Source organism: Cynoglossus semilaevis, chromosome 14, assembly GCF_000523025.1.
Source record: "Cynoglossus semilaevis isolate Cse_v1.0 chromosome 14, Cse_v1.0, whole genome shotgun sequence".
Taxonomy (NCBI): domain Eukaryota; kingdom Metazoa; phylum Chordata; class Actinopteri; order Pleuronectiformes; family Cynoglossidae; genus Cynoglossus; species Cynoglossus semilaevis.
The window spans coordinates 17,794,356-17,810,350 of NC_024320.1; the positions used below are offsets into that span (position 1 = coordinate 17,794,356).

A 15,995-nucleotide genomic window follows, 5' to 3' on the forward strand; every position below is an offset into this window, starting at 1 on the left:
GTGTGGCCCAGTCTGTCAGTGTGGCCCAGTCTGTCAGTGTGACCCGGTCTGTCAGTGTGGCCCAGTCCGTGCCTTTGACTTGGCTCCTTCTAACTCAGTCTGTCTCACAATAATCCTGCCCTGAACCTCAGTCTTGATCCTTTAAAGTTGTGACGACGTGTTGAGAAACAGTGGTAATGAACCTAAACACGCCCTACAGCAATAAAGACATGTACGCACACACACACACACACACACAGACACACACACACACACACAGCGAGCAGTGCTCTGCATCATCAGTTTCATCACACTGTCAGTGTCAGTGCAGTTAATGAGATCCCCAGCAGAGATGGAGTGTCACACAGCAGGCTTGTCATTGTGTACTTGTGTTTATTGCACAGATCGTGCCTATTTGTGTGTGTGTGTGTGTGTGTGTGTGTGAAGATAGGCCGGATCACTGCATGCTCTCATTTCTCGAGGTGAAAGTGATAATCTGCTGGAAAGACAGCTTGACATCTGTGTGGAGATTCAGGAGCACTGACTGGAAACAGAACCAACTGTGGGTTTGAGTCGGGAGAAGGAGACGCAGCCACGCAGCATCACTGACCTGCAGCATCACTGACCGGCAGCATCACTGACCTGCAGCATCACTGACCAGCAGCAACACTGACCCGCAGCATCACTGACCTGCAGCAGCACTGACCTGCAGCATCGCTGACCGGCAGCAGCACTGACCTGCAGCATCACTGACCGGCAGCATCACTGACCTGCAGCAGCACTGACCGGCAGCATCACTGACCTGCAGCATCACTGACCGGCAGCAGCACTGACCGGCAGAATCACTGACATGCAGCATTACTGACCGGCAGCATCACTGACCTGCAGCAGCACTGACCGGCAGCATCACTGACCTGCAGCAGCACTGACCGGCAGCATCACTGACCGGCAGCATCACTGACCGGCAGCAGCACTGACCGGCAGAATCACTGACATGCAGCATTACTGACCGGCAGCATCACCGACCGGCAGCATCACTGACCGGCAGCAGCACTGACCTGCAGCATCACTGACCGGCAGCATCACTGACCTGCAGCAGCACTGACCTGCAGCTGCACTGACCTGCAGCAGCACTGACCTGCAGGGCAAACAGAAACGTTAAATGATTGAATCCTTGTTTTCTTTTTCAAATTCTCCTCTCACCTCATCACCTGTCGTCTTTGGTTCTTCTGCTCTCTCGTTGTTTACGATTATGGAGCAAAACAGCAGAGGAGACTTGATCGTAAACTAATGTAGTTTATTTTCCCATACTTTTTAGTTTTTTGGAAAATGTGTCAAGTAAGCGTCAGGACGTGGGACCGATTATGAGGCTGAAGTAAAACGAAGGACGTGCGAATAGAGAAGCTGCAGGGTACGTGGGCGGAGAGAGAGTAATCAGTACGTGTTAGGATATTAGGTCATAGTTACTGTATGTGTTTCTTTAACATCATTCACCATCCATACATGGATGTCATGCTCTGACATTCATCTTTCAGGCAAATCATTTAAAGGTCTATTTGTCAGCGCCCCCTTCCTGTGAACGTGAGCATGACGATATAACATTCAAATGGATGTATCAATATCGGCTTCTATGACACAGAGGGTTTGTCACTATGGTGTGTTAAAGTAAACATCAAGGCAGTATCTAGACCAGGGGTTCCCAGAAAATTCCCACAATGCACCAACCTCCAAACAAGTCTCCAATAAAAATGATATGGAATGAAATATAACGTCCTTCTTCAGTAGTTTCATGTTCTCACAATTCACTCACTCAGTGTGAAACATGAAACTGTTGAGTTGAACACCACGCTGAGGTACTCTCAGGAATTGAAGAAAGACACACACAAAGATCTTCTTTAGATTTTTTTTCTCCATTTGCAAAAACAACAACAATCTCCTTGATCTTAAGACAAACTTAAATTTGGTTTTTGAGCGGTTAGCCAAGACAAACGTGGGTTTGTCAGACCGACTCTTGTTTTTGCAATAACAGAATCATTATTTGTCCTTCAGGTCTCTGTTCGAGTATTTGCTGTTGCTGTTGTATTTGCTGAACATTTCCTTGTAGTGAGTAACACGGTTGTTTATGATTGGGTGCCTGTGTGATGTGTTTGACAATGTGTTCTATGTCTCGATTGACCCCCGTCCAATGATGCATAAGCATTCTGTATCTGTAAAAGCAGAAAGTGTAAACAGGCGTCTTGTAGCAGGAGTGAAGAAGTAATCTATTACTTCTATTGATTGGCCGTGTCAAGTACTACCGTGCAGCCATCTGACACAGCAGCCAATGTAATGAGGGATGCACGGAAGACTTTTGCATGCTGCACACTTTTCTACCGTCAGCCGCTCTCTCTCTCTCTCTCTCTCTGCTCTTCTATCTCTCTCACTCGGTCTTTCTTTGACCCTCGGTCTCGCTCTCATTAGGCTAAAATGTAGAAGAAGAAACAACGAAGGACCCAGGACATGTCACATATCAGGACAGGAGAAGAGAAAAAATCAGCCATCGTTGTCCGACTGTCTGTCCAGTAACAAGGTCACACATCCAGTGAAATATTTGTCCCCGCTGTCCTTGGAAAACAAACCTGTCTAGAAATTATCTTAATTTTGAAAATATTATATAAAAAAACTTTACTTTGATGTCTGGAGTGGAGCAGTGGTGAGAGTGCCTTCTGGATCCAACACAACCCAGTCGTACTCCTGAGTCGAACTGCCACTGTGACGACCCCTGACCGAGGGACGAGCTGAAGAGGATTTTTCCAATTTACCCCTAGTTTTATTGATGTATTTAATAATCTGAGGACAGTGTTATCCACACACACAGCACGTCACCGTATTCCCCATGGAGCTGTGACAACTATGTAACACTGGCCTCCGGTTCATTGCGTATTCATTGACACAACACAACCTAAAGCAATGCATTCTCAAACTGCCGGGCGGGCCCCACTGGTGGGGCACGGAGACACTACAAGTGGGCCACAAAAAATGGTTGAAGTGTTGATGACACAACTGCACTTTGATTGATTGATTTTTTGAACTTTGTGTTATTTGACATCATTGATTTGGCGTGATTCTAAAACATGACGTTACCTGGTGTTAAGTCCAAGACATTTGAGATGTATTTCGTCCAGATTGTTGTTGGGCTGATGGGGGCAGCTGGGGCTTGAACGATCTTCACTTGTTCAAAATGGGAAATGAGCAAAAAAGGTTTGAGAACCTGAAGCTGGTATCTACATGATTTAAAAGTCTCGTCTCGACGCAACTGACGTTAAACCTTTACAACAAAAATCAACGTTTGGATATTATGTTTGTCTGGTGTTTCTGCTGCAACAGTTAGCCGTCGCCTCAACGGTCCAGCGTTCATTAGCGCTGCAGGGGAGATCTGCAGCGTTGTATCTCCTACCTAACCTTTAGAGAGGCTGTTAGAGGATAAAAGCCACCTACAGGGGGCCTGCTCTCACACTTCTTTAAGTTGTTTAGCTTGTGTGTCTTTGACAGGACGTGGAACCCTATCAGGGACATGGTTCTAGTTCCCATGTGGCCTGGAGGTACTTCTAAGGCTGAGGTTTCTGAGGTTTCTGAGGTTGAGGCTAACGTAGAGTACTGAGTATATAAAGTCAAGGTAAAGATGAGGACAGTTATCGAATAAATCGAAAATGACTTCATAGTCTTCACATGGATTGTTTAGCTGCTGGGGTCTGTGTGTTTGTACGGGTGTGTGAACGCACACGTGGTTGTGTGTTTGTGTGATGTTCCAGTGTAGCTTGTTACAGTCGTGCTTACAGCAACACCATGCAATCTCCCTGTCATCCAAAACAGATGACAGGGAGACTGCACAGAGTTGCTGACGCTCGTCTACAAGAGATGCAATTAAACCAAGACTTAAAATAGTCAACGTGTCTTCTAGCGCTCCAGGGGACGTGTTTTCAGGACACTCTGTCCTAATGTATTCATTTTTACTTTTGTAAACTTGATTTTGTTTTTCTCTTTCTTTAATGTAAAGCTGATGTGGTTCTGCACAGACACAACGCTGCCTGGTCTTGCAGGGTTTGAGGTTCAAGATTTAGTTTGGTGGAAGGTTTAGATTTCGTCTCAAGATTTGCTCATGGAACCACAAAACCTATGCACGTGTTTAAAATAGATTTACACATTAGACCGTATATAAACAATGGATGTGGTCACCGGAGGAGGAGCACAGTCCCACTGTGACTGACCGATCAAGGTCATGTCTGTAATGTCAAATGCTAACCAATGGTTACTGCACTTGTCTGTGAAGATTCCCAGTCATCCAGGTCAGGTTATCAAAGAGTTCAGTTCCAAACTGATGAAGTTGAGGAACGAAACATCTTTCAAGCTCCAGGAAGGAGTCCAGTTGCTGACAACTAAACTCTGTGGAATTGTTACTGCACTTTGTAAAAGTGTAAACTGTGCTGTGCTACATTATGGAAATGAATATGGTTCCTTGATATCTAAACGCTAAATGCTAGTAACACGGTTTATGTAAACCAACAGCTGATGGATCAAAGACAGAATCTTTCCACACTTGTTTAACAGCTCCGTTCTGAAGGTCTGTTTTCACCTTCATGTGGGAACGAGTCTCTCCGTGCTCCACCCACAAACATGTACTCCGCAACGCAGCTGAACCAACCTGGTCATTTCTCAGTGGTTAGTAGGTCAATTGGTCGAAAATAAAGGTGTCATTACACATTTCTTGACTAGTGGATTTTTCACCTTACTACATCATTTATTGTTTTTAATCACAGGAATTTGTGGTTTTAAACATTTTGAACATGTCATAGTTCTTTCATACAAAAATAATCAGGAAATGTCATAAGATGAAAACTGACCCAATTTCCTTTTTTAAATCTGGAGGTTCACTAACCTGACAAATTGCCAGCCTCCTTTTTAACTCTTATAGAAAAATCAATAGCCTCACACACACGCACACACACACACACACCAACCTGCACCAGCACCACCCTGACACTTTGCCTTGTCAAACTAAATCAGAGCAGACAGGAACAACAGACAGCGTCTGCAGCCAAGCCTTTTTAAAGGGTAACATTTGCCACGGAGCTGATGCCGTGTCACCGCTGCACTTCAGTCCTCCGCCTTTGATGCAGCCATCCCACTGAAATTGAAACGTCCAACAAACCGAGTGTGTGTGTGATAATTCACACTACGCGCTGCTCAAAGCTTTGCTGTTGGCTACAGTACGGCCGCCGCAGCCATTACTCTACATGAATGTGTGTCTGCTCCTCAGTGGAGCTGGGCCCAGACTTAGAAATGATTTTGTTTTTTCTCTCCCATTATTGGCTGTAGACTGTTGACTTACAGCAGGAAGATGATTGGTTGTTGTCAGTCTGTCCGTCTGTCAGAGCTCTTCTCCCAGTGTTTGACTAAGGAGGGCTGACCACAGGAGTGAAAGTTGGTTGTTCTCTGTGATGGACCGGAGAACAATTCAAGTTGACCCCTGACCTCTCCCTTTGACTGCTGGGATTGGCTCCAGCTGCGTGCCTCCCTGAGAAGAATGGAGCGTTGGAGGAGGACGAGTGAATACTGGCCGAGCTGGAAATGACAGTGTATCATGGACGCTGCTCCGTTCCACCGTCTGGTCAGGAGGTTGGAGTGATTGATCCCTGTCACCGTTCAGGTTCTCGCAGCGACAAATCCCCCGTTAGAGGAGCAGAGATATTTCTGCTCCAGCGGTTTTAAACGAGGATCCAGGTTGAATTCTGAGGAGGCAGAATCACCAACCCTTCGTCCAGACCTCAGCCGTCTGTAGCACAGGCGTCAATCACATTTTGAAGTGAATAACATTGAGAGTTTTTGTTGATAACCTGGTGAAGGTGTCGAGTCCAAAAAGAAATTCACCGAGTTCCAAAAAAGCTTCAAGAAGAAAGTGAACAGAGGAGATTCACAAAGAGGAAGCTGAACCCAGACGCTGTTAGCCACATCAATGTGTCGCTATTTTAGGCCCGTGAGTGGGAACAACTGTCCAGCACATTTAGAAGGAAGAAGGAAGGAAGGAGAATTAATCCAGAGAGAAAAGGTGAATGATGATGATGATGATGATGATGAAGGTTCTTAACAAAAACTGGAAGTCGGGTTTTTAACATTTTTTCATTTTGTAATACTGTAATACTCTCAGACAGAGCGTGTTTCAACTTGATGATCATCATCACGACCCACAGCCGGCCCATCAAGAGCCAATCCCAGCATTCAACAGGTGAGGGCAGGGTACACTATGGAAAGGTCACCGGTCCAACACAGAGCCACGTATAGAGACACACTGGCATTGACACCCACGGTTAATTTGGAGTGACCTACAGTAGTAGTTGATGTTGTTGGTGGTTGGAGGAAGCTGGAGTACCCAGAGAAAACCCACGAATACATGGGGGTAAATATGGAACTCTACTCCAATAGAACTAATGATAGAGAGGTCTAATAAGGAAAGATAAGTCAAAGTTAACCTTCTCCATAGTTACTGAACAGAAAGCGAGCAGAGCTTCCACACCAGGAGACATTTCCAAACAAATGTTTTGAAATGGTGGCGGTTTGGCCCCGAAGCAATGGCTCTGTCATTGGTGTGGACCCCCGGGGTTCACCTCCTGGGCAAGTTCAAGTCCCGGTTAGGGCGGTTGGTACCTTCCAGTGGACTCACTACCTGCAGGAAGGTTTGGGGGGGTTGGTACGGTGCAGTGTGATCTGGGTGGTGACTGCTGCCCCCGCGACCCGGTAATGGATGAAATTAAATGGATGGATGGATGGATGAATGGATGTATGGATGGATGTTTTGAAATGTCTCCTGCTACACCGTGTCACCTAGACTCAGTAGAACGATTACCACGAGCTAATTACCAGTAAATGTTGGTTACGCAGGTCTCGAGGTCAACACTGCTCACTTATATTAATAAAAAAAAGACATGGGAGAAAAATGAGTGCAGTAGAAAAACACACAACACCGTGGAACCTGCAGTGAATCAGTGATCGACACAGGTCTTTGAGTACAAAGACAGGTATTTGAATGACGTATGTGTATCGGATATTGAGTGTAGTATTGGTATTTGATGTATCCCTACCTAAAGTACTACCAGAACTAAAGAAGCCTAAGTTCAAATACATTGAACCGGACTTGAATTCCCGTTAGCGCCCACCGACACACAACGAAGAACTGCAGTATGACCTGAATACACAACAATTACACACGTACTCCGCACCGATTACTGCGAAAATAAAAAAGTTGAATGTGACCCAGGAATGACTGACAATCAGACTGAAGCATGCTGGGTACAGGCTGATGAATCCACATGGTAACGTGTGGGTTTTCTTTGACGTGTGTGTGTGTGTGTGTGTGTGTATTTTCCATAGAAAAAGACTGGATTGACACGGAGAATGACTAACAATCAAACTGAAGCATGCTGGGCACAGGCTGATGGATTTATGGTAACGTGTGGGTTTTCTTTTGACGTTTGTGTGTGTGTGTGTGTGTGTGTGTGAGGGGGAGAGAGAGAGAGAGAAGGAGAGAGAGAGAGAGCTGTATAAACGAATGCAGCTCAGCTCAGTGGGGAAGTCCTCATTAACAGTCACAGGACATTCAGAAGTTGTGTGAGACCGACTGTCACTTTTGAATTTTCTGTGAAATCTCTGGAACAAGGTGTTCAGGTTCAGAGTTGAAAACAAGGATCAGAGCAGCTTCAACAGCTGCAGCTGCAGGTTTCTGGTTTCTGGTTTGGTTTTTAGGATCAGAAGTGACACCTGTGTGGATCCTAACATTTCCACCAGTCCAGTCTGTGTGATGGTACTGTATGCTCTGGTACTGGTTGATTTATTTCATCTGTAGGTTTGAAAGATTTTTTTTCACAGTGATGGATTTTGTTTTTTTTGCTCTCCTTTCTCTGCCTGATAACTCACCGCTTCAACCAGACCCTGGAAGAGTTAAGATTAATTAAAAGATTAATTAATTACCAGAGGTCTAATTACATTACATCACATTTAACCAGATGACCTATATTTGAAAAACACCAGGCGGGATCATCTTTAATGGAAAAGAGAAGATGGCCCAGGGATGTAGAAGGATGTAGAAGGATGTAGAAGGATGTAGAAGGATGTAGAAGGATGTAGAAGGATGTAGAAGGATGTAGAAGGATGTAGAAGGAGAGCTGAAGCCAGTTCAAAACAACAGTTTGGAAACAACTGGAACATTTCAAATATGGTGTTTACATCCAGGTCACAACAACAAACACTCACTGGGATTTATATCACAATGAAAAGAAAAATGGTACATTTACAGGAATCAGCTGGACGTGAAACACAACAAATGGTTAGCCTGTCCTCTGTCCACAGGTCTATGCATCCATCCAGGTTCACATCCATCCATCCATGTTCACATCCATCCATCCATCCCTCTATATTCTCATCCATCCCTCTATATTCTCATCCATCCCTCTATATTCTCATCCATCCATCCCTCCATGTTCTCATCCATCCATCCCTCCGTGTTATCATCCATCCATCCATGTTCTCATCCATCCGTCCATGTTCTCATCCATCCACCACCCTGACTGGTCCTGACTGGTCCTGACTGGTCCTGACTGGTCCTGACTGGTCCTGACTGGTCCTTTTCTTTACTTCCTCTCAGTGCTGGAGAGTGACATCAACCTCTACCTTGTATGTGATCCCATGGCACAGACACAACACTCTGTGAACCCAACATACAGAGCAGATAATGAGGTGAAAACAGCAGATCGACCTCAGTTCTGTGTAGAACACTGATGATGTTTTTGGACAGAATAACAGAAGTAGGACGGAGGCTGAGGTTTCATGTTTTCCTGTTCTCAGCTCAGCCCGTATCTCTCCTCATCATCTCACCCCACCCCGCCCTCCTCCGCCTCCACAACAGTTGTTTGTCTAAATCAGCATTTGCATTAGCAATTAGGATTTTGACTTGGTTGGAGGGTTTTTCTGCCGTGACGGTGAAGGCTGGAGGAGCTGAACGGCGGCTGAATGAAATCCTTCTAAAGTGGTTGTAGTTTTGATCAAACCTGACTCACAGATGACACACCTCAACCATCACCTTCAAGATCCAATCGAAATCAGCCGATGTTCGAACTGTAACAAACTGACAAAAGTGTCACACACTGATACAAAACCATTGGTTGAAGCGTTGTTGTTGTTGTTGTTGTTGTTGTTGTTGTTGTTTTTCTTCTTCCCAGGGACACACCAGCATGTACGCTGTAAAAACACAGTCCCATCCTCCGGGCTGTCAGACAACCTCCTACACTGCTCCAGAAATACCTCTGAGTATTTGTGTATTTTAAATGTCAACTTTATGAGGCTCCCACAGTGGAGGCCCCCCCCCCCCCCCCCCCCCCCTCAGAGTCTCCCACGCATGTGAAACACTTCACTGCAAACACTGTTGACAGGTGATTTCTCTCACTTTTCTCTCTCTCCTCACACTCCATGCTGGGGGTAGTGTGTGTGTGTGTGTGTGTGTGTGTGATGTTGGAATTATGAAACAAGTTTCTCAGTGAGTTGGAAAATGATTTATTGTCTTCCGCGTGTCTTTGTCTGCCGTGTACAACACAGGTGGTCAGTCATGTCTCACTCGACTGTTGTTCATTATAAACATGGACTCTTCTCCATTTTCACTGTTGTTTTGATTTTTTTTTATGTAAAAAATAGGTAATAATTCTGGGCTAAACAACTGAAATGGACTTTCCATGTGTACAATGTGATTGGTGATGAGTTCAGAGTGTGTGTGTGTGTGTGAGTGTGTGTGTGTGTGTTTACTCATGTGTACGAAGCCACTGGTTGGTTCTGTGTCTTGACATTGAAGTCAATGTCATGTTTAATAAACTGGACCAAAACCTGCAAATTGAAAGTTCAAAGGTCGTTCTCCATCTCTCTCTGCATCAGTTCCACCTGGTCCTCGTTCAAAACACTCAACATCTGTTTTCTTACTTCCTACTTCCTTTGTCTTTGGTGTTCTACACTGACGTTTCTAAAAGCGGTTGTTGTTTTTTTTCAGGGACCAATCAGCTGCAACCTCCTGATCAGATCTGTGACTGGTTGGACATTAGCGTCTCCTGGGTTCAAGCTTCCCTCACCTCCACTGGACATGGTCCTGATCAGAAGAGTGGTCTTCTGCGGACGGTTAAAGGACCAGATTTCCTAGGCTGAGAATCAAGTGATGGAGGAGGACGATTGGACAAAGACAGTGGTCTGCAACCTACGGCCTGTGGGCCACATGTGGTCAGTCTGTTTAAATCCCGTGAAATCAGTGAAAACATCCACGACTAAAACAGCCAATCCAACAGTACGATTGGTTGATGCCTGAGCGTCCTGCACTCTCTGCAGTCACTGACACTGACGGACAGACAACACAGTGAAGGCGGTACAGATACTGACTGGTCTGTCCACAACAAAAGACACGTCTCCCTCTCCAGAGGAAAGCACGTGTGTTTTGACAAAACGACTGACGCTGAACGGCGAAGTAAATAGCCTGCAACATCTCTCTCTCTCTCTCTCTCTCTCTCTTTCGCCCCCCCATCTCTCTCTCACCCGACCACCGCCTGTACAACACATGGAATAACGCCAGTGAAGTCACTGCCGTCAGTCAACAACAGTGGAGATAAAACACACTCCATGATGACACGCGTTTATCCACGACACTTTCACTCTACCTGGTGCTGAGACACTGCTGCTGCTGCTGCTGCTGAGGCTGAGGCTGATGTTGATGCTCAACAGCATCCACAGCATCGCGGCCACGGTGACGCGGAGTGGGTGCCCGACCGAGCCGGTGGCCGGGAGCATGGCGACAGCGGGTTCAGAGAGTGAGGGTTCTGGTCTGGTCTGGTCTGGTCTACAGTGACTGGACCGTGGTCCCGGGGAGACTCGGTATCTAGAGACAGTGCGCCAGTGAGAGCCGCATCCTCCTCCAGACAGTTGGGAGTTCCACTGGATTCTGACTGCGATCTGTCCTCCTTCTCCGTTACATGCACTCATCTCTCCCTCACCCTCCCTCCCCCTCCCTCTCTCTCTCTCTCTCTCACACACACACACACACACTCCGCCTCCACATCCAGCTCCATTCTAACCATAACAGTATTAGCGGTGTTGTTGGCTGTTGCCTGTGGCTGTAGCTGACGGAGGAATCCTCTTCCTGACTTCTTCTACACTAAATTCCCAAGAATTCACTACATTTGATCCCAGACATCTGACAGCCTCCACCGAGTCTCAATATGTGGGGAGCAATCCCCAAGCCGTCTAGAACTTACACTTGGTCGGGTCTGATACACAACATCACAATGAGACATTAGAAAAAAAAAACTAATGAAAAAAAAAAAAGCCAAACATTGATTCACGTGACACGTGTCATGTAAACTATCCCCAACCACCGGGGTGGGGACCAGTACAGTGCCATGCATCATTTGATCCTGGACCATAAAAAAGTTGAATTTATCCTTTTTTAAGTTGACATTAGTCTGTAAAGTGTTTTATTTTGAAAGTCCAAATGATCCACTCCTCCGTTGAGAAGAAATGAGTAAAGAACAAATATCGTTGAAGAAACTCTTAAAAAAGGTGGAAAGGTCTAATAATAATGATGAGACAGCAGGGGGCTCCACAACCAAAAAGGACTGCACACAAAAAAAACCATAGACACCAAGTACCAAAACATGAACAGGAAGAAATTATTAATGGCCACTGTTACGTGTGACCTCCACTCTCACTCTCACACACTAACACACACCCCTGCCACTGGTCGCTGGACAAACAGATGAGACAAATGTGAGGTCTAAGCTACATTAGGTGTGAAGTATCTTTACTTAAAAGATCTTTTTTTTATCTTGATATAATAATCAGATCTAAACTTTAACATCAAATGAAGTGTGAACGGTTTCTGCTGAGTCTGTCTGACCTAATAAGAAATAAAAAGCCAGAGCACGGTGGACTATTTTATTATTTTTTTTCATCAGGGAATGAGAGTATTTGTTACGCAGATTGAACATGTAGTTTTTTTTTTCCTCATATGTCTATATTGAGTGAAGCACCTCCATACAAAGTACATGCATTTTTAATGGCCCACTGTACTGCAGGGAGGAGAAAAGAAAATATTGGATTGGTTGCATTATTGATACTGGTATGAGACGTGAAAAGAGACTCATCCAGACGTCACTGCTGAAAAATATATGGATTTCTACTGCGAGCTTTGGTTAAAAAAGACCGCGTCTCAAAGGGTGGGTTTTTAGAAAGCCAAGGATAAAATGGGAGGAGCTTACAGGGTAAACCTTCTTGATTGGTTGAGAACTCCTTCATTTGCATCTATATACACATACATATATACATACATTCACATCTATACATATACATATATATATACACACATATATACACACATATACACACATACAGTATACACGTATACATACATACACACACATATACATATACATACTGTACATATAGACACATACATACATATACACACATATATATATACAGTACATACACACATACAGTATACACATATACATACATATATGCACATATATACATATACATATATATATACACACATATATACATATATATACATATACACACATATATATATACAGTACATATACACATACAGTATACACGTATACATACATACACACACATATACATATACATACTGTACATATAGACACATACATACATGTACACACATATACATGTACGTACATATACACACATATACATACATGTAGACACATACATACATATACACACATATATATATACAGTACACATACACATACAGTATACACGTATACATACATACACACACATATACATATACATACTGTACATATAGACACATACATACATGTACACACATATACATGTACGTACATATACACACATATACATACATGTAGACACATACATACATATACACACATATATACATATAGATACATATATACACATATATAGATATATACACATGTACATATATACATATATACACACATATAGATATCCATAGATATCCACATATATACATATAAATAAATACATTATACATGTGTGTGTGTGTGCGTGTGTGTTTATGTATCTGTGTGATATGAACACATGCGTCTGACAGTATTTTAAGTCACTGCTGAGCACAGACAACGTTCACGTCACATGACACTCGTTTCTTCATCTGATGTTATGTGTGGTGATATTTGAAACTCATTTCCACAACATTACACGGTGATGATCAGTATCTGTTTTCCACCTATGGTTCTATCATGCTTATCATCATCACAGACTCTACACCAAGCACACAGCGGCAGCAGCAGAGTTCCTGTCAGTGTGACCGTTCCTCTGTGATGACCACAGGATGACGTGATCAGACCGTGGAGAAAACACACACTTTCTTTGAAAAGATCTACCATCCTTCCATCCACTGCTTTAACCACTATGTCATCAATCCTCATTCAATGTAATTCTGCCTCCACGTAATCCCCCCATCTCTCCCCAACCACTCAACCCCCCCCCACCACCACCACACCACCACACCACCACACCACACACCCGCCCCCAAATCTCATCTCTTTTATATCTTGTCCTTTCAGCCTCTAATTCTCACGCAGCTGCAGTGCTGCTGTGTTTTCTTCACAGATATACGTGAGGAGAGACAAGTCGACACAGGAAGCTCAGCGACAGCCTGAACAGCTGAGGAGCAGAGGTCACGCTGAACTGAAAGGCACAGCATAAAGGTGCCTTTAGAAAAAAATGAGAACAAACGGACAAACAGGAGGAAATGAGGATCGTGTGGCAGCGGAGGCGCTGAACACAGAAGGAATGAGATCAGGGATGGAATAATGAGACGAGAGAAGAACCAAAATCACAGAGGAATTAGATAAGGAAGAAAAACCTGTTCACAGACAGATGAACAAAGCCCCCTGGTCCTTTCACTTTGGTTTGTCCCTCCAGCTGTAACAAAAACTCCAAATCTGAAACCCATTTTACTTAGACCTGGGACTTATCGACAACCCAGACCTGGACCAGGCAGAAACAGCCACAAGTCACAAGTCATGGAGGAAGAGGATTTTAGATTTTTAAAATAACACTATATTAACAGTAGGTGTAAAAACTGCAAAGCCTACAAGAAAAAAGAGGAAGAAGAAGAAGATGAGCTCAGCCCTGTCTGGTAAATAAAAGATCTATTTCTGGAGCAGAGAAGGAACCAAATACACATCAACCTGGACCAGCAGATATGAATAACTTTGGAGAAGAAAGGAGAAGTGAAAGAGATAGATGGATGGATGGATGGATGGATGGATGGATGGTTGATGGATGGATGGATGGATGGAAGGATGGATGATGGCTGGGTGGATGATGGCTGGGTGGATGGATGGATGTATTGAACTCCCAGGTTATTGTTGTCTCATGTGATGGAGACTTGTTCGTCCTCACCTGCTGTAGTAGAGGACACAGCAGTACAGACAGAGACTGACTCGGACTTCTTTGTCACATTCACACGTCTGTTGCTCCATCTTTTCTACGACTGAACTCTGTTGACTTTTTTAACTCCGTCTTCTGATCTCTTCATTCGAGTGCAAAGACAAATGTGTCTTTTAACAGGTGGACAGACAGAGACAGACAGAGACAGACATTGTACTGTGTAGATGGACAATAAAGGTTCTATTCTCCCGTCCATTTCCTCTGTGTTGTCAGTGGTACACTCTGGTGCCACACACTCAGCACCAGAGGAGAGCAGCAGAAAAAAGACGATTGTTAGAGACTGTTAGTCCAATTCTGAGCTGCAAGTCTGAGCGTCAGCTCTGAGGGACCGTGACACTGCAGATATGTGATAATAGAGATCGTCCACTGATGACGTTCCCTAACAGACCACAGTTTGCTGCAGCAGCTACAGTCAGTGGCAGCAGCTCAGTACAGTAACACAGCAGTAGGTCAAACGGTGACTCCACACACACACACACACACACACACACACACACACACACACACCGCCGCAGCCACAGCCGCACGGCCGCGCCGGCAGGACACCACCGCGAGCAGCAGCAGCAGCAGCAGCACGTACAGAGGAACACGCATCAATTATTAACAGCTTTGTTTCAACTTTGTTTGCCTTCCTCCACCATTTCATTAACTGGACTCAGTCAAACATGAACGTTATTGATTTGGAATCACTGACTGTTAGATCAAGAACGATCGCTCGAGGGAGCTAAAGTCAGGCCCTGGAAGACTGAGTGGAACTGAGATCAGGGAGACCGTGCTGCCCTGGAAGAAGAGACGACAAACAGTCACCAAGGTGTGTGATATGACTGACTGACTGACTGACTGACTGACTGGAGGCAGTGTGGACCAATGTCAACAGGAGGAGCTCCTGGTAATGTGGAATCTGGTTGAAATGACAACTTTGTAATCATGACATACATACATACAATACATATGTATGTATATATATATATATATACACACATTTATATATACATATACATACATATATATGTATATATACATATATGTACATATATATGCACACACATAAATACATATATCAACAATCGCTCGCTCGCTCTCCCTCTCTCTCTCTCTCTCCCCCCTCTCTCTCTCCCTCTCTCTCAGCTTTCTCTCTTTCTTTCTCTCTCTCTCTCTCTCTCTCTCTCTCTCTCTCTCAGCTGTTTCTCTGCTCTCTCTCCTTCTCTCCCTCTCTCTCTCTCTCAGCTGTCATATCCTTCAGCCCTGGCTGCTCTGAGCCAGTTGTTAGACTTGACAGTTGAGACAGTTTTATGAATGCAAAACACAGAGCTGCCACAGGAATACAGTTAAAAAGACAGAAAAAAGACCAAATTCCACAAAGGGCCGCAAAGCATTAAAAAAGAAATTACCATAATTTCAGCATACTGAAATATTTATTTTTTTCATTCTAATATTTTTTGCTCAGTTTACCACACAAGTTCATCGTTTTCATCGTTCCA

General features: G+C 44.3%; 1 protein-coding gene across 6 annotated transcripts in view; it reads right to left on the reverse strand.

Moving 5' to 3' along the window:
- Positions 1 to 11,036, reverse strand: part of sez6l (seizure related 6 homolog (mouse)-like) — a 34,288-nt gene extending 23,252 nt beyond the window's left edge. For all 6 annotated transcript variants that reach the window (XM_025062293.1, XM_025062292.1, XM_025062291.1 and 3 more), the window contains exon 1: positions 10,698 to 11,036. In XM_025062293.1, coding sequence (XP_024918061.1) covers positions 10,698 to 11,019 — 322 coding nt within the window. In that variant the 5' untranslated portion in view covers positions 11,020 to 11,036. The remainder of the gene's footprint in view (positions 1 to 10,697) is intronic.
- Positions 11,037 to 15,995: the final 4,959 nt, after the last annotated feature.